Here is a 20,108-nt window from a genome sequence, read left to right on the forward strand (position 1 = left end):
TAGCCTTATAATTCCAGATTTATTAATTGAAATTTAAATTCAATTTGAACCCCTTGCCCCCAGAGCCTGGGGTCTCTGGGTTACTAGTCTAATGACATTACCACTACATCACCATCCCATGTGTCTCTTGTACTGGACATGGACAAGTACAAGATAATCTAAGAGCATCTGCTTGGATTTGTGAAGTGTAGGTAGTGCCCGACAATCTAGTTTAATTTTTTTGAAGAGGTCACTGGCATGCTGGATAGGGGGCTGTTGATGGATGTTGCCTATATGGATTTTCAGAAGGAATAAGATTCAGCAAAAGAGATGGAATTGGACATAATTCTGTGACATGGGTTGGCAATTGGTTGAGAGGTAGAAGACAGTAGGGATAAAAAGAACACACTGATTAAATGTAGCATATCCAAGATTTCATAAGACAGTAAATTGCATTGATGGGAACAGGAAGTTACAAAGGGACATAGACAGATTAAGCGAGTGGACAAAACTGCAGAAGATAGAGCTCAATGTGAGGAAATAAGAGTTTATGCAGTTTGGATTAGAGAAAGACAAAGGCAAATTAGAGCATTTGCTTAACGGTGAGGGACCAGGGGCAATGGAAGATCGAGTGGATCTTAATGTGCATATGCAAAAAATAACCAGAACATACGCCACTACAAAAGACAAGGCGACAAATGAATTCTGGCCTTATCTCCATTTGTTTGGAATGCAAAACTGAGGCAGTGATGTTTTGAGAGCCCTGGCCAGGCCCCATCTCATGTACTGCATTCATATGTGGGGGTCAAACTTCAAAAGATATATTGGCCTTGGAGGGAGCACAGTGCAGGTTCACCAGAATAAAGCCAGGCTTAAAGAGTTAAGTTAGGAGGACAGGCTGCATAACTTGGTTTACACTCCTTTAAGTTTAAGAGGTTGAAGAATTATCTAATCAGGTTGTTTAAATCAAGATAATCTAGATAAATAACATATCCAACAACATATCCTTCGATTCCTCTCTTTCATGTTTATCAATTTTTCCTTAAATGCATCTTTGCTTGTTGCCTCAACTCCTACTTGTAGTACAGAGTTCCACAGGGTTTCTCCTGAATTCACATTTGGATTTATTAATTATCTTATACTTACATTAGTTTTACTCTCCCCTGCAAGTGGGAACACTTTCTCTACATTTATCCCAACAAACCCGATTCTCTTATTCTTTCATGGATGTGGGCATCAGTGGCAAGGCCAGCATTTGTTGCCCGTCCCCAATTGCCCTTGGACAGAGTGGCTTGTCAGGTCATTTCAGAGGGCAGTTAAGAGTCAACCACATTGCTAAGGGTCTGAAGTCACACCCTAAAGGACATTAGTGAACTAGGTGGGTTTTTATAGTTTCACTGAAACTAGCTTTATATTTCAGATTTATTAACTGAATTTAAATTCCACCAGCTGCCATGGTGGGATTTGCGCCCATGTCCCCAGAGCATTAGCCTGGGCCCCTTGATTACTAATCCAATGACATTACCACTATGCAGCCATCTCCCCATTACATCTCCTTTAAGAGGGTCCCAATCTGTTCAATCGTTCCTGATAGGTATTAGCCTCAGTTCTGGTATTATTCTAGTGAATCTTTTTTTGCATCTTCTCCAATGCTTCCACATTCTTTCCATAATATGGAGGCAGAAATGTTCCCAGTACCCCAAGTGCAGTATAACTAAGGTCTATACAAGTTTCATACAACTTCTCATTGTTTCAATTCTATCCCTTTAGAAACAAAGCCAGCACTTTGATTCTTTTTTTTTTTGAAAAAGACCTTAACCTGCATAGAGAAAATACAATACCTCATGTAAAGCTTTTGCCTCTTGGAGGTTTTGTTGGCTGACTTTGAAGCCGTAAGAGTTGTTTAGAGTTGGTCCTTCTATTTGAGACACATTCTTCTTTGCAGATTGAAAAGCAAACTGATTCTGGAAAATTGCACAAACATGGTCACACGCAGTTGTGAAATAGCTTAAGTGCCAAACACATTTTTTTTTGATATACAGTAATTGCAGTTGTGCTTCTAGATATTTACTAGCTAATGGGAGAACCACTCAAGGCCTTGAATTACCTCAATGTGAAATGAACTGGGAGTCATAAAATCTGCATATTCGTACACCTGTTGCTTTAAAGCAAACATTCGTCAAACGACAGTGGCCAGAATTTTCCCGTCGGCGAGTTGGGGGCGGGGCCCGCTCACCGACGCGGGATGACGTCGGCGGGGGAACCTCCGACGTCATCCTGGTCCATTTAAATCTTTAGGAAGGCGGGCGGACAGCGAAATCAGCTGTCTGCCCGCCGACCTGTCAATGGCCAATTGAGGCCATTGACAGGACAATTAAGATAATTAAAGGCCCTGCCCGTCCAACCTTAAAGTTGGTGGGCAGGCCAGGAGCCCCGCCGGGCTTCTGATAAAACATGAAACCTCATCCACTGGCGGGATGAGGTTTCATGTCCGTTTTTAAAAACTTTAATAAAGTTTCTGTGCTTCTTATTAACATGTCCCATCTCGTGTGACATTGTCACATATGGGGCACATGTTAATAATTTTTTAATTTTTCCATTTTTAAAGTTTTTTAGATTGTCAGTAATCTCCCTGTGACAGAACTTTGCCTCAGGGAGATGTGCGCTCTTTTGCGCGCATGCGTGAAAGAGCGCACTTTGACAGTTGGGGAATCCCTCCTCCCCTGCACAGGAAGCGCATAGCACTTCCCATCAGGCAGCCCTGCTGGGCGGGCCTTAATTGGCCCGCCCACTCAAAATGGCGACAGGGTCGGCTGCCCGCCCGCCGCCGAGCCGGTGGGGCCCGCCCGCCCACCAAGGGCAAAATTCTGCCCAGTGTGTTTGTGGGACTTTGCTTGTGCCTGCGACAACTTCAGATGCTACATAAATGCAAGCTCTTTCTTTGTAGATGCATCACGTAAAACCCATTGGGCTGATGTGTCATTAACCACTGTAACCAAGAAGCTAGCTCCAAAGGGCTCTATAGCATCACAGCATTAAAAGCATGAGCTACAGTCTGTCAACAGACCAAAAAGAGTATTCAGAATGACAATTTATTTGGCTTAGGACGACATTTGCTCAGTTCACACAAATTACTCAGTTCCGAAGAAGGGTCCTATTGGAATCGAAACCTAAACTCTTTCTCTCTCTCAGGCATTGCCAGACCGGCTGAGTTTTTCCAGGTCTCCAGCATTCACAGTATTTTGATAAAAGCAAAAAACTGCGGATGTTGGAAATCCAAAACAAAAACAAAAATACCTGGAAAAACTCAGCAGGTCTGGCAGCATCTATGGACAGGAGCACAGTTAATGTTTCGAGTCTGAATGACCCTTCAACAGAAGTAAAAATAGAAGAAAGGCGAAATATAAGCTGGTTTGGGGGGGTGGGGGGGGACAAGAATAGCTGGATAGAGGGCCAGTGTTAGGTGGAGATACCCAAAAGATGCCACAGACAAAAGGACAAAGAGGTGTTGAAGGTGGTGATATTATCGAAAGGAATATGCTAATTAAGGGTAGAAAGCAGGACGAGCAAGGTACAGATAGCCCTAGTGGGGGTGGGGTGGGGGGAAGGGATCGAAATAGGCTAAAAGGTAGAGATAAAACAATGGATGGAAATACACTTAAAAATAATGGAAGTAGTCCATCTCCACCCACTTTCCAATTTTCCCCCTCCTTTTTGTTTTTTCCAATAATTTATATAGATTTTTCTTTTCCCACCTACTTCCATTATTTTTAAGTGTATTTCCATCCATTGTTTTATCTCTACTTTTTAGCCTATTTCGATCCCTTCCCCCCACCCCACCAGGGCTATCTGTACCTTGCTCGTCCTGCTTTCTACCCTTAATTAGCACATTCCTTTAGATAATATCACCACCTTCAACACCTCTTTGTCCTTTTGTCTGTGACATCTTTTGGTTATCTCCACCTATCACTGGCCCTCTATCCAGCTCTTCTTGTCTGTCGTCCCCCCCCCAAACCAGCTTATATTTCACCTCTCTTCTACTTTTACTTAATTCTGTTGAAGGGTCATTCGGACTCGAAACGTTAACTGTGCTCCTCTCCGTAGATGCTGCCAGACCTGCTGAGTTTTTCCAGGTATTTTTGTTTTTGTTCACTGTATTTTGCTTTTATTTTCAAGTTTACAGTAAGTTTATAGTAATACCCAGCACATGAATCATACATTCAGCATACTCCGCTCACCAGCAGTAAAACAGACAGTAGGTTTGGCTTTGCAAGAATTTAAAAGTTTGGCAAGTCAAGAGTTCCACAGAGATCAGTGCTAAAGAAGCTGTTGATAAGATCATTCATCTACATTGTTCAGCTCCTGCATTTAACTCAAACATCTCCAAGGGATTAAACATTCATGTTGCTGGTTACATTGGGAGTGAACAATGAGGTGCAAGCAAAAGGTATTGTCTGTTAAAACCTATTACAATATCCATTTTACATAACAGTAATTCACCTCCTGACTGCCCAAAGCCCACCCACCATCTCCAAGGCATGTCAGAAGTGTGTGAGAGAATACTCTCCACTTGCCTGGATGAGTACAGCTTCAACAACACTCAAGAAGTTTGACACATTCCAGGACAATGCAGCCCACTTGACAGGCACCCCATCCACCAACCTAAACATTCACTCCCTTCACCTACAAGATGCACTGCAGAAATTCACCTGGACTCCTTCAACAGCACCTTCCAAACCTCTACCACCTAGAAGGACAAGGGTAGCAGATGCATGGGTACACCACCACCTTTGAGTTCCCCTCCAAGCTACTCACCATCCTGATTTGGAACTATATCGCCATTCCTTCACTATCACTTGGTCAAAATCCTGGAACTCTCTTCCTAACAAAACTGAGGGTGTACCTACACCACATGGACTGCATAGGTTCAAGAAGGTCACCACCACCTTCTCAAGGGCAATTAGGGAGGGGCGATAAATGCTGACCTAGCGAGTGAAATGCACACCCCGTAAACGAATAAATAAAAATAGAACAGATTTAACATTAGCTTTTGTATTAATAGTGAGGTTTTTTTTGCTTTCCAGGTTTTGTCCAGTATAAGGAGCTACCAATTATATCCAATACGAAGCTGACTTTGCACCAAAGAAATATAAAAACTGGTGACACTATGAAGCTCCAATGACCAAATGAAGGCAACACTACTTAGTGAAAACAGACAAATTATTTATTAACAACTTGAATGAGGTCTTTCTTCAGTTCTGTCAGGTCTTTGAGTGCCGAGAAATCCTGCTGTGCCAGAAAGAGCCACCTGGGCTAGCAGAATGTCCTGGTCATCCCTCATGGTTCCGACCTTGCTAAGGGATGGTAGTAAATTGAGTCTATGTGCACATATCAATAACACCAGTTCAGTAATGGATGTTCCTACCCAAGATTTTGTTCCAATTGGAGGCAATTTCCCAGACTGACAATTGCTCTTAGTTTACTACCTGGTGCATCATTTTAATGGAAAAAAATATAAACCAACAGTTAAAACTTCAACACCCATCTTGGGGAAACTTCAGATGTTGCCTTTTTGCACAAAGCTAAGCCACAGGCTACTAACTTCCTCAATTTCCATGCTGATTGGGATAGAGGGCTGAGAGAAGTGGCAAGTGCTCGAGGCTAGAGCATTCAGTTAACAGATAGGTATGCACCACATGATAACTAGGACCTAATAATGTGACACAATATAGAGTGAAAAATGTGGATAATATAAACTGATAAAATAATTATATAATATAAATTTATAATATAATTTATATAATAAGTTTATTTGTATTCATATAAATGTTATTTTATTTTAAATAAAATTTTATATCCGTTTTGGATGTAAAATTAAGGTAGTTAAACAGTCGCTTGGTAGTACAGTTCTTGAATATTGCTGAAAAAATGGACCAGTTGCCAAAGGTTTTCATCTTGTACTTATCAGGACAAATTCCTTTGACATTCTTGCGATTATCCTGGTGTGTGCAAGACAAAAAGTTTCAGCAACATGTCTCTATTTTCAGCAATAATGAGGTATCTGCACCTTGACCTCTCATAATTTTACAGGTCAACACTGAAGGTTAGCCTCCAGGCAAGAGTGAGATTACTTAATTTACTTAATTCAGTTCTCTGTATCATAGCGTCAACGTCTGGTCATTTTTGCATTCTTGATCGGAAATCTCAGTTTTGCTCCAAAATTCTCAAGTTGAAAAATTTATAATTTAATCTTTCCTTATAGCAAGCACCAGGTAACATTTTAACCAGTCTCATGTCTGCCAAAACATTGATAAGAAACCAGGAATGTAAGTGTGCCAAGGCACGGGCAAGTCGGGTAAACCTTTTGTTGAATTTATTTAGCAATTTCAAATGTCGGGGAGAAAAAAGTCATAGCATATTTAAAGCACTGCAGCACATGAACCTTCAGCTTGTGCATTACCTTAAGTTGAGTTGTCAGTAGCACTCTCCTCAAGGCATCAGAATTACTTGCCCTTCTTTGACTTGTCTTCTGAAGCCTGGGTTCTGAATAGATTAAAATAGTTTGTACATTAAACAAAAAAAAAAAATCACTAATCCAAACTGAAGTTCATTGAGTTATAGGTTATAACCAGTTTAACTAGGACCAGAATTTGGTAACTAAGTGAGGAGATGCTGCTAAATCCAAGCTGACATATGGCCTAGAATCACAGTAAACCCTAAATAGCATCCATTATGCTGAAAGAAATGATAACATCCTTAATGCTGCAACATCCATGTGGTCTGTATGGCTCATCAAGTATAATGCATTTTTGTAGGTCAAGTAAAAGAAGCCATTATATATCAATTGCTGCATCTAGCTCTTTCTAGGTACCAAAATACCACAATAGTTAAGCAATAATGTAATTGAGAGGAAACTCTGAAATGCTTCACTAGCTGCAGCTTTAATTTAGTAACTAACAAGATAAAATACTGGAGCACCAACAGAATGAGTACCATCTCCTTAAACACCTCCATCCTGTATCACCCTCTTCTCCTTTAAGCCTCTCCTTATAAAGTTTTTTGGACCAAATCTATGATAGCCCTTCTTTGGTTCAGCATCCATTATTGTCAGATTATGTGACCTCTACCACCTTGAAGGAGAAGGGCAACAGATATACGGGAGCACCCTCCGAATCTCACACCATCTTGACTTGTATTACTTCACTGTTGCTGAGTCAAAATCATGGAGCTCCCTCCTTAACAGCAACGTGTGTGTGCCTGTACAACTTGGATTGCAGGGCTCAAGAAGGTGGCTCACCACTACCAGGGCAATCAAAGATGGGCAATAAATGCTGGTCTAGCCAGCAATGACAACATCCAGTGAAAGAATGGATAATAAAAAAAAATGCCCCCACGAAGTGCCTTGTGACTTCCCATCCAGCAAGTTTACCTTTCACAGCTCAGGTATGTTCAAAAGCAGTTCTTGGTTGCTGCCAAAAGGAGAAAACCACTGCTCTTTTGCACTTCCTAGTGCTGACTCAGAACAGCAGAGACCTAAAAGTAGGAAGCCAACCTGCTGTCTCAGACAGAGGCGCTGAGTGGTCACAGGAGATCAGGCAAGAAGTTAGCAAGTAAAAGACAAGTGCATCTGAATTGAGACTAGAATAGCCCAGCTTACATTTGCCCACACAGTAACTGAATAGATCAGGTTTGGTTGGCAGTGCTCAAGTGACAGTAGGAAGTTCAACATGAGGGAAAGTATATGGTTTCATAGCATTCTGAATCCCAAGATAAAGTATCTGGCAATAACAGTTTGAGAGCAGAATTACCAACATGTCAGTGGAAGCAGCAGCAACTGAGTGGAGTTGACAGACACCTTCCCTAAAAGAGAATTTATTTTAACCTGGCTATTGCTAGTTGCTAAAAATCTACCAGCAGCTATTTTTGTTGAGTTACAACATGGTAAGAAGAGAGACAAGAGGATGAGAAGACACGCCTCTTACAGGCAACATCCAAATTTAAGTGTTAAGTATGTTGACATGTTGCTTTTTCTTTTGCCTACTGTTTTCCGAATGGAGGACATTGCATAATCATCTGTAGTCCACAGAAATTGGAATCTGACATCTAAGCTTAGCAACTCTGTTTCTGGACGATTCTTAAAAATATCTGTTCATGTAATGTGGGCGTCACTGACTAGGCCAGTATTTATTGCCCATCCCTAGTTGCCCTTGAGAAGGTGGTGGTGAGCTGCCTTCTTGAACCGCTGCAGCCCATGTGGTGTTGATACACCCACAGTGCAGTTAGGGAGGAAGTTCCAGGATTTTGATCCAGCGACAGTGAAGGATATTTCCAAGTCAGGATGGCGTGTGGCTTGGAGGGGAACTTCCAGGTGGTGGTGTTCCCATCTATCTGCAGCCCTTGTCCTTCTAGATGGTAGTTGTGGGTTTGGAAGATGCTGTCTCAGGAGCCTTGGTGGGATAATTTTGGCATAATTTCACCTAAGCCTCATCTTTTTCACCTTAAAACACTGGAGCAAAATAAAGTGCCAGAATCTCTGATTTTAACTAATTAAAATATCACACTTTGTTTAAACAAAATCTCAAGCAAGGCAATCTATAGTAACTTTTGTTTTGAAAAGGTGGACAACTAACTCTTGTAGAAATTATTAAATCTGAGCGTTATTTTGGGGATCCTACCAAAACTTGTACAAAAGATGCTAATACTGGAATTTCAAAATGAAATCAGTAGCAGATTTAAGATTTACAGTAATATCTATTTTTGTACCAATAGTTTAAAACATAGAAATGAATAAATACTGACCCATTTGTATAGGAGTGCAGTAAAGAGCATCAGGAATTCCATCACTTCTAATCCTCTGTGCGATAGGTGTGCTATGTAGAACAGATGCAGAATTCTCAACCGCTTTTGTATTAGACTGAAAGGGTGATCTTGCCAGCTGCTGCTCATCACACTGTCCAGCATTTGAAGGCACACTATTGCTGATCGGTGATGGGCAATCCTCTGCTGCAATCTCCATGCTGAAGGTCGGTGTTGGCTTAATTATGCCTCTATTTTCTTCATTTGCTTCCCACTGCCTTACATTAGGAGAAGTTGGTTGTTGCCACGGAGATAACAGTGGTGAATCAGGGGAACTGTACGCACGATAGTCATCGTCATCATCTTCAAATGGCTGCAGTACTTTTGTTAGTTGTCTTGCTGGAGACTGAGGTTTCACGTTGTTCTGCTCTGGAACTTTTAGCAGCGGTGTTTCAGGGGAGGAGGCACGTTCACTTGGCTGGGGATCCCTTCCAGCTTGCTCTTGGTCAGGAACTGCAGAAATTGCCGTAGCCAACTCTTCAGCCAGAGGAGTCCTATCTTCTTGTGAAGGCTGCAAGCACTGATTCTGGTTAGTATTCTTAATTAAACCAGTCTGATTTTTTGAACGTTTCTTTGAATGCTCGTATTCTCTTTTGGCCTGAAGCCATAACTGCACTCGTTGCAAACTAGGTGGACTTTTACATGGCAGGATTATAATCTTTCGGTCTTCAGAAGCTCCTAGACCAGCCCCCATCTTTTGAGTAGTAGAATGTCTATTCCCAGTAAAAGCAGGGGAGCCAGGCCTAGCATTTTGTGTCATCGCTGATAAGGCTGTCTTCCAGAATTGCAGCCCTTCCAGTGAAAAATCTCCATCAAACTCCGGCAATTCATTGGGTAATCTGGTTTGAACAGTCAAAACCCGTCCTCCTATCTCCCTATCATTGAAGGAGAAAATGATTTAGTCTGCTGGGCACTCCTCAGTTAGCCAGGTATTCAAAGTCACACCAGTTGTAAGAAACCTTCTACTGCATCTTGTGCACACAAACAATTTTTAAAAATAACAGTTCTTACTGTCTGCCACTTCTGGTTCATCACTTGCTTACCTCTACAATTCCAATCAGTGAGATAACTGCCCTAAACGCTCATCTTGTGGAAGTCAAATAAGATTGTATGGTTTTTGAGTCTCTGTTTTGTTTTGAAGAATTGAATGGATAAAGTTATAATTGCAAATACTTATAAATTCATCTCAGTGCTGAGTCTTTTTTTTGGGTGTTTTTGGATGTAATCTTTACAAAAAGGTGCTGCAACCATTCTCAGGCAGAATAATTAAATTGGGAAACAATTCCAGTTATATTTGTTTTACAAGAAATGATCTTTGAGGTGCTGCATTTACCTATTCAAAAGAAAATAGTTAGAAAAAAGGAACCTTTGGAAATTCTTATAACAGCAAATTCCTGTTAATTTTTCGCCAGGTGTTCTAGGTTTTCTCAGACCTAATGTGAGTTTTCACCACCAATCTTAGAAAATCACCAAATGAATGCCTCAAATGCAGCATTGCAGCTGTCTACGGAAATCCCTCATCACCAAACAAGATACTAACGAAATCAAAGATTGGTTACTTGTCTGATTTTAGTGTGCACCATTTAAATTTATAGGGCCACACACATCTCACCAAAGTCTAGAGAGATTAAGCAGGAGTTAGCAAGAAGCTGCATGAGCAGTACAGGAGATTAACCAACTAAAAATGTGCAGTTTACCAGCACAAAGCTATTTTAAGCACTCTGCTGAGTTTATTATTACTATTATTACAACAGTGAGTGGTCAAAATACCAACATTCAGATAATAGCACCAGGAGAAATAAACCCAAGAATCAAAATCTTATAGCAAAGAAGGAACATATTGTTTCTTCCAAAATTTGCCTTTCAAAATGAAAGATTGCGAGGGGGCAAACATTGAACCTGCTAGCATTCTGGATGAAATGCACCATACCAACACGGGACCACCCATCGGACCCGGAGGCTTCAAAAAGGCGAAGGGAGGCGAGACAGAAAGCTGACCCGGTGCTGCTCCTGCTGGTGACGGGGCTCAGCCTGTGAACTGTCTGCAACTGGAGAAAATCATGTGTGATGTCGCAGAAAACCAGGTAAGTGATTAGCTGAGTATTTTGCTCATTTATCTTTTTAAGAACTAGTAATTAAAAAGGTAATAAATTAACATAATCAAGATGGCAGGGCAGGTGATGTGTTGTGGCTGCGGAATGTGGTAGGTCCTGTATACCAATGTGATCCAGGGCAAACACATCTGCGACTTGAAAAGCTTCAGCTCAGTCATTGAGCTGCAGACACTGCGAATGTATCAGAGGGGAAAGACCTGGATACTATTCGTTGGAGTGGGGGGGGAGGGGGGGCAGTCACACTCCTTAGGCTAGGCAGATATTTAGAGCTGGTCACTGGTCAGGGACAGGAGAGTGTGACTGCGAGTCAGGTAAGCGGATCCAGCAGTTAGCAATGGAGGAGCCTCAGCCCCCGACTTTGTCCAACAGGCACAAGGTGCTTGCTACCTGTGTGAATGAGGAGGGGTGCTGCAAGGTGAATGAGCGGTCTGGCCATGGCACCATGGTGAAGGATGCCATTCAAGTGGTGGGAGTGAAGAGGAATGTGGTAGCGATAGGAGAAAGGATAGTCAGTGGGATAGATACTGTTCTCTGCAGCTGCCACTGGGAGCTCCGAAGGTTGTGTTGTCTGCCCACTGCCAGGGTTAAGGGCATCTCCTCATGGCTGGAGAGGAACTTGGAGCGGGAGGGGAAGGATCCAGTTGTCATTATCCACGTGGCAACCAACAACCCAAATAGGACCAGGAATGATGTTCTGCTAATTAAATTTGAGGAGTTAGGGTCCAAATTAAAATGCAGGGCATCAAAGGTAATAATCTCTGGATTGTTACTTGAGCCACGCATCAATTGACATAGGGTTAAGTAGTTAGAGGATTAAATGCGTGGCTCAAAGAGCGGTGCGGGAAGGAGGAGTTTCAGTTCATGGGGCACTGGAATCAGTACTCAGGGAAGAATGAGCTATTACGTTGGGATGGACTCCACTGAATCGGGCTGGGGCCAGTGTCCTGGTCAATTGTATAACTGGGCCTGTGGACAGGGCTTTAAGCTAAGAGCGCAGCGGAAGGTTCGGGTGAAGGGAGATTTAGAAATCCAAAGAGAAAGGTTGAAGCATCAGACCAGTACAGCAATGTGGGTAAAGACAAGCAGGATGGGACAGGAAGAGACAGAGTTGAACAAAAAAAATGTACATAAAAAAATAAGGCATTTGTATGGAATAGAAGTTTAAAAAATGAAATTAAAAGCATCTGCATTAAGACAGATGAACTCGTGGCACAATGAGGTAAACGATTTAGATACAATCGCCATTACAGAAACATGGTTACAAGATGATCAAGGTTAGGAAATAAATATTCCATGGAACACAATATTTTGGAAAGCCAGACGAAATGGCAAAGGAGGAGGGAGCCCTGATATTAAAGGATGATATAAGGGCTTCAGAGAGACCTGGCTTCAGAAGATCATGAAGTAGAATCAGTATGGGTAGAAATTAGAAATAGCAAAAGTCAGAAAACATTGGTGCGAGTAGTTTATAGGCCCTCTAACAGTAGTTATACCGTTGTACAGAGCATTAAACAAGAAATCATTGGAGCTTGTAACAAAGGCAACGTGATAATTGTGAGGGACTTTAATCTTCATATAGACTGCGACAATAAAATTGGCAGGAGAGGTCTATAAAATGGGTTTGTGGAATGTTTTCGCGACAGAGTCTTGGACCATTAAATTTTGGAGTCAACTAGGGATGAAAGAATCTTAGATCTAGTATTGTGCAATGAAGCAGGGTTAATTAGTAATGCCGTAGTAAAAGATCCACTGGGAAATAGTGATCATAATACCATTGAATTGCAGGTTAAATTTGAAAGTGATATACGCCAATCACATATGAGAAACTTAAACAATGCCAAATATATAAGTATGAGGGGACATCTGGCTAAGGTAAATTGGGTAAATAGACTAAAAGGTATGGCTGCAAATGAACAATTGGAAACATTGAAAGAAAAAATTCAAAACGCCCAACAAAAATGAATTCCATGGAAAAATAAAACTGAGAAAGTCAGGCCCATCTGTGGCTCACTCAAAGTTAGGGATGGCATTAGATTAGAAGTGCTTACAGTATTGCAAAAAACAATAACAAGTCTGAGGATTGGAAGTGTTTTAGAAGCCAGCAAAGGACAATCAAAAAGTTGATAAAAAGGAAACAGCAGAGGCATTGAACAAACATTTTGTGTCTCACAGTAGAAGGCACAAGTTTCATTCCAGAAATAGACAGTAACCTAGGGGCTAAAAAGAATGAGGAAATTAATATTACAGAAAAAATATTGGAGAAACTTAAAGGACTAAAAGCAACAAATCCCCAGGACCTGATGATCTATACCCTAGGGTTCTAAAAGGGATAGCTGCAGAGATAGTGGATGTGCAGTATCCACTGATTTTCCAGAATTCACTGAATTCGGGAACAGTCCCATCAGATTGGGTGTTGGCAAATGTTACTCTGTTTTTCAAGAAAGGGGGGAATGAGAAAACAGTGAACTACAGGCCAGTTAGTCTAATGTCAGTTGTTGGGGAAAATGCTGGAATCTATAATTAAGGAACTGTTAACAATGCATCTAGAAAAGCATAGGATGATTAGAACAAATCAATATGGTTTTACTAAAGCAAAATCCCATTTAACAAAATTTATTGGAGTTTTTTGAGGATGTAACTAGTAAGGTAGATAAATGGGAACCGGTAGATGTAGTATATCTGGATTTCCAACGGGCTTTCAATAAGGTGCCACACAAAAAGGCTAACAGACAAGATAAGTGCGCATGGAGTTGGAGGTAATATATTCGCATGGACAGAGGATTGGTTAATACATAGCAAGCAGAGAGAGGACATAAATAGGATTTTTTCAAGTTGGCAGGTAGTGAATATTGGAGTACCACAAGGGTCAGTGCTGGGGCCTCAGCTGTTTACAATTTATATCAATGACTTAGGTGAAGAGACAGGGAGTAATGTATCTAAGTTCGCTGATGATACAAAGCTAGCCGGAAAGGTAAGCTGTGGGGAGGACACTGAAAAGCTGCAAAGAGATATAAGCAGGTTAAGTAAGTGGGCAACATGATGGCAGATGGATTGTAATGTAGGGAAGTGTGAAGTTATTCACTTTGATTGAAAGAATAAAGAAGCTGAACATTTGTTAAAAGGTGAAAAACTTGTAATTGCTGATGTTCAAAGAGACTTGGGTATGCTCGTACAAGGAACGCAGCAAGTTAACATACAGGTACAGCAAGCAATCTGGAAGGCAAAAGGCATGATGGCCTTTACTGGAAGGGGATTGGAGTACAGGAATAAAGAAGTCTTGCTAGAATTGTACAGGGTTTTGGTGAGACCGCATCTGGAGTAGTCTGTGTAGCTTTGGTCTCCACATTTAAGAAAAGATATACTTGCATTGCAGATGGAACAATGAAGATTCACTGGATTGGTCCCTGGGATGAGGGGGTTGTCCTATGATGAGGGGCTGAGCAAATTGGGTTATTTTCTCTGGAGTTTAGAAGAATGCGAGGTGATCTCACTGAAACGTACAAGATTCTGAAGGGGCTTGATAGGGTAGATGCTGAGGAGATTTCTTCTGCTGGTAGGGGAAATGCAGGGGCACAGTCTCAGGGTAAGGGGGGTGATTGTTTAGGACAGAGATGAGGGGAAATTATTTCACTCAAAGGGTTGTGAATCTTTGGAATTCTCTTCCCTAGAGGGTTGTGGATGCTCCACCATTGGATACATTTGAAGCTGGGATAGACAGGTTTTGGGTGTCTCAGGGAATCAAGGGATATGGGGAACAGGCAGGGAAGTGGAGTTGAAGCCCAGGGTCAAACATTATCGTATTGAATAGCAGATCAGGCTCGACGGGCCATATGGTCTACTCCTGCTCCTAATTGTGTTCTTGTCTACCTCCCTCCTAGCCCTCCCATTATTGGTCCTTCCATTGAGCAAAGGCAGCAATATTGCTATAACAATAAATGAATAGCCTGCATAAAGCTATTTACAACAAAAGATTTTTCACGCAGCGAGTGGTTAGGATCTGGAATGCACTGCCTAAGTGTTGTGGTGGAGGCAGGTTCAATCAAGACAATCAAAAGGGATGCAGCGTTATCTGAAAATGAAGAATGTATGGTGTTTCAGGGAGAAGGTGGAGGAGTGCCACAAGGTAAATGGCTCCTACAGGGAGTGACACTGACACAACAGGCCAAATAGCCTCCTTCTGTGTTGTAACAATTCTACGATTCTGTGAAATTACCCAAAAAGTACAATTGTAAGATAGTGAAAAAAAACTCTAAACCACACATCAGGAAAAAGGTATAAATGTATACCTTTATACACAAAGGCTGCACTTCATTAAAAAAAAAAACAGGGAAAAATCAACCCAAAGTTAGAGCTCAGTGAGGAACAGTTACCCTGCCTATAGATATAAATCCTCAGAGCCACACCGGTTCTCTTCGATGGAATTTGTGAAAATAGCTGTGATGGTCAACTAACCTTGGGTAGATTTTCCCTCTTTTTTTGGTGGGTGGGCTGGAGGGGGTTGCTGGAGAGGTGGGGAGGGAAGTTGGATGCAAGTGCAGGGGGATGGCTTTCAGCAGCCCACCTACCTGGCGCTAGGTCCCTCAATTGAGTGCCCATTGATGAAGGGTCTCCACACGAGCAAACCGACATGGTTCGCTGGAAGGTGCGCGAGACCTGAGAGAGTCTCATTTAAACCCCTGAGCCACCACTAAATCCTGATGGGCTCAGGGATAACTGCCTTTATGTGACTCTTTAAATGAGTCTGACATTGCTATTCTTATCTTGGGCCCTTCCCACTCCTTAATAGATTTGAGACAGTTTTCCTGGCCCCAGGAATCCAAAGTGGGTACTCTTGCCTGATTCTCCTGCACCATAGAAAAGTTACAGCACAGAAGGAGGCTATTTGGCCTATCTTGTCCATGCCAGCCCGAGGACACCCAGGTGCCCTTTCTAATCCCACCTTCCTGCACCCGACCCATAGCCCTGCAGTTTACAGCACTTTAGGCGCAGATCCAGGTACTTTTTAAAAGAGTTTAGAGTTTCTGCCTCTACCACCAACTTGGGCAGGGAATTCCAGACACCCACTACCCTCTGCATAAAAAAGTTCTTCCTCATGTCCACCCTACACTTTCTGCCACTTATCTTGAATCTATGGCCCCTGGTTCGAGAATTCTCCACCAAGGGAAACAATTTTATCCTGTCCACTCTATCTATTCCCCTCATATTTTGTACACCTCAATCAAGTCACCTCTCAGCCTTCTTTGTTCTAAGGAAAATAACCCCAACCTATCCAATCTCTCCTCTTAGCTACACTTTTCTAACCCTGGTAACATTCTTGTAAACCTCCTCTGCACTCTCTCCAGAGCTATTACGTCCTTCCTGTAATGTGGTGACCAGAACTGCACACAATACTCCAGTTGTGGCTCACCAGTGTTTTATACAATTCCAATATTATATCCTTACCTTCATATTCTATACCTCTGCCAATGAAGGAAAGCATTCCATATGCCTTCTTTACAACCTTGTCTACTTGAACTGCTGCCTTCAGTGACCTGTGTACTTGTACGCCAAGATCTCTCACTTCATCTACCCCTCTTAGTATATTCCCATTTATTGTGTAATCCCTGTAACTGTTTGACCTCCCTAAATGTATGACCTCACACTTCTCTATGTTAAAATCCATCTGCCACTTTACCGCCCATTCCACCAACCCATCTATATTGTTTTGGAGATTATGGCTATCCTCTACACTATCCATTACCCGGCCAATCTTCGTGTCATCTGCGAATTTCCCAATCGTGCCCCCACGTTCACGTCCAAATCGTTAAATATAATACAAACAGCAAGGGTTCCAACACCGAGCCCTGTGAAACACCACTTGAGACAAATTTCCATTCGCAAAGGCATCCATCAACCTTTACCCTTTGTTTCCTGTTACAAAGCCAACCTTTTATCCAGTTTGCCACATTACCCTGAATCCCATGGGCTTTTACTTTCTTGAACAATCTGTCATGTGGGACCTTGTCACATGTCTTGCTAAAATCCATGTACACAACATCCACTGCACTACCTTCATCAACCCTTCTTGTCACTTCCTCAAAGAATTCAATCAAATTTGAGAGGCAAGACCTTCCTTTAACAAATCCATGCTGACCATCCCTGACTAGTCCATGCCTTTCCGCTTGACAGTTAATCCTATCTCTCAGGATTTATTCTACTAATTTGCTCACAACCGATGTAAGACTAACTGGCCTATAATTGTTTGGCATTTCCTTTGTTCCCTTTTTAAACAATGGAACTACGTTTGCATTTCTCCAGTCCCCCGCTACCTCCCCTATATCTAGTGAAGATTGGAAAATCATCCTCAGGGCATCTGCTGTCTCCTCGCTGACTTCCTTCAGCGGCCTCGGAAACAATCCATCTGGCTCTGGTGACTTATCAACTTTCAAGGATTTCAACCCTTCGAGTACTTCCTCTCTCTTTATGACTATCCCATCCAATATCTCGCAGTGTTCCTCCTGGACTACTATATTTACATCCTCCCTTTCCTTTGTAAACACGGAGACAAAATATTCATTCAAAACCCTTCCCACAGCTTCTGCATCTACACACAAGTTTTCATCTTCATCTCTGATAGGTCCCACTTGTTCCTTAACTAACCTTTTAGCATTAATGTATTGGTAAAACATCTTTGGGTTACTTTAACTTTACTTGCTACTCTTTTTTCATGCCCTCTCTTTGATTTCCTTATTTCCTTTTTTACTTCGTCCCTGCACTTCCTATATTTGTCTAGGCTACCTGCTTAGTTCTTTGTGCCTATCGTACGCTTTCTTTTTCTGTTTGATCTTCCCCTGTATTCCCTTAGACATCCAGGGGGGTCTAGATTTGGCAGTACCAGTCTTATTTTTGTAGGGGGCATGTCTACTTTGTACAATTAGGATCTTGCTTTTTAGTGCTTCCCACTGGTTTTCCACTGTTTTATCCTCCAGTAGTGCTGTCCAGTCCACCTCAGCCAAGTCCCTTCTCATTTCTGCAAAATTTGCCTTCCCCCAGTTCAAAACTTTTACTCCTGCCTTATCTCTGTCCTTTTCCATGGTAATGCTCCCGCCCTGGGCATCCGTCCAAAAGGGCGAGGATTTGCACATAGGCTAGCACTGAAGGAAGCTGCTGTAGTCCCAGTGCAACCATTATATTGTTCTACATAGGGTTTTTTGATCTATGAATTTGGGAGAATTGGACACAGTCTCTAAAATGCAAAACCATTCATCCCACAGTGACCCAAAATTTTTTAAAAACTATGCATACACCACAAAGAATTAGAATGATCTGAATTTGGATATGAGATGGTATTATAACCGCATCAGGACCCTTGTTTAAATTGCTGAACACATTGAGTGAAGCAAATTTGTCCAGAGAGGAACAATAATGGCTTCCATTTCAAAATTCTCTTTTATAAAAAGGTAGGGACTTTCCTAGGCATAACTGGGATTTCCTTTACTTAATCACAAAACTGATAATCCAGTAGGGACAGAAACTGCTGCCTGCAGTTAGCTAAATATTCGTATATGTGTAAGGGGCTTTTATCTTTGCTAAGCAGCATTTACTGGGACAGTTGGTGAGTACTCCGCATACTTCAGGCTATCTAAATTCTACTTTACACTGAATTTTCACGACAACATTGAATCTGTGGTACTTTCCTACAATATTTCCATATTGGATTCAGGGAATATGCATCTTTCAGGCTGACTATGCTGGCTGCATTTTTGGATGATTGGTGGTAGAAAACACATCTTGTATTTCTTTACATTGAAGGTATCATCATGGGATGGGTGTCGCTGGCTAGGCCAGCATTTATTGCCCATCTCTAATTGCCCTTGAGGTGGTGCTGGTGGTGAGCCGCCTTCTTGAACCGCTGCAGTCCATGTGGTATAGGAACACCCACAGTGCTGTTAGGGAGAGTTCCATGATTTTGACCTAGCGACACTGAAGGAGCAATGATATAGTTCCAAATCAGGATGGTGTGTGGCTTGGAGGGGAATTTGCAGGTGGTGGTGTTCCCATGCATCTGCTGCCAATTCCAGCGCTACACTTTACGAAGAATATGAAACTTTAGAGAGGATGCAGCAAATATTTATGAGAATGGTTCCAGGATGAGGGGCTTCGGTTACAAGGATAGATGAGAGAAGCTGGGGGCTGTTCTCTGGAAAGAGAAGGTGGGGAGGAGATTTGATAGGGGCATCCAAAATCATGAGGGGCCTGGACAGAGTAGAGAGAGAAAAAATGTTCCTTTTGTTGGAAAGGTCAGGAACCCGAGGACAAATTTAGTCATTAGCAAAAGAACCAAATGTGACATGAGGTTAGCAAGTGGTTACAATCTGGAATGCACAGCTTGAGTATGTGGTGGAGGCAAATACAAAGGCTTTCAAAGGGGAATTGGATAAGCATCTGGAAGGAAAAAAATTGCAGGGCTACAGGGAATGGGCAGGGAGTGGGACTAGCTAAATTGCTCTTGCAGTGGGCCAGAATGGACACATATGGGCCAAACTGTCTTCTGTGCTCTAACCATTCTATGATTCTAATCCACTCCATAAAATAATCTATTTGAACAGAAATTAAGAAAACTGCTAAACAAAATAATACAGCAATGATTATGACAACAGGAAATTTATTGGCAAAAGTAATAAAAAATCAAAGCTTGCTCACAGACAGTTAAGAATTCACCTAAGCTATTGAAACAGTGAATTTCTAAGACGGTGCAGGGATTGCATATGCTAAGTGTCATTCAGGGGGAAACTGTTTGAGGGTCGATCTTTATACAAAAACAAGAAAAAAATTAAACAAAAACAAAAATAGCTGGAAAAACTCAGCAGGTCTGACAGCATCTGAGGAGAGTAATACAGTTGACGTTTCAAGTCCATATGACTCTTCATCAGAACTAAGGAAATAGAGAAATGAGGTGAAATATAAGCTGGTAGAAGGGGGCGGGACAGGTAGAACTGGAGAGAGGGGCAGTGATAGGTGGAGGCAAAGAGGAGATTGTCAAAGATGTCATAGACAAAAGGACAAAGTGGTGTTGATGGTGGTGATATTAGCTAAGGAATGTGCTAATGGTGACATTAAGGGTAGAATGCAGGGCGAGCAAGTGACAGATAACCCTAGTAGGGGTGTGGTGGGGGGGAA

At 41.9% G+C, this 20,108-nt stretch overlaps 1 protein-coding gene across 4 annotated transcripts in view; it reads right to left on the minus strand.

Annotated features, from left to right (window-relative positions):
* Positions 1-20,108, minus strand: part of rev3l (REV3 like, DNA directed polymerase zeta catalytic subunit) — a 221,119-nt gene that overhangs the window by 54,547 nt on the left and 146,464 nt on the right. For all 4 annotated transcript variants that reach the window (XM_078542603.1, XM_078542605.1, XM_078542602.1 and 1 more), the window contains 3 exons: positions 8,779-9,710; positions 6,440-6,522; positions 1,821-1,943 (listed from right to left, as the gene is read on the minus strand). In XM_078542603.1, the coding sequence (XP_078398729.1) occupies positions 1,821-1,943; positions 6,440-6,522; positions 8,779-9,710 (1,138 nt within the window). The remainder of the gene's footprint in view (positions 1-1,820; positions 1,944-6,439; positions 6,523-8,778; positions 9,711-20,108) is intronic.

Source organism: Cetorhinus maximus, chromosome 5, assembly GCF_964194155.1.
Source record: "Cetorhinus maximus chromosome 5, sCetMax3.hap1.1, whole genome shotgun sequence".
NCBI lineage: Eukaryota > Metazoa > Chordata > Chondrichthyes > Lamniformes > Cetorhinidae > Cetorhinus > Cetorhinus maximus.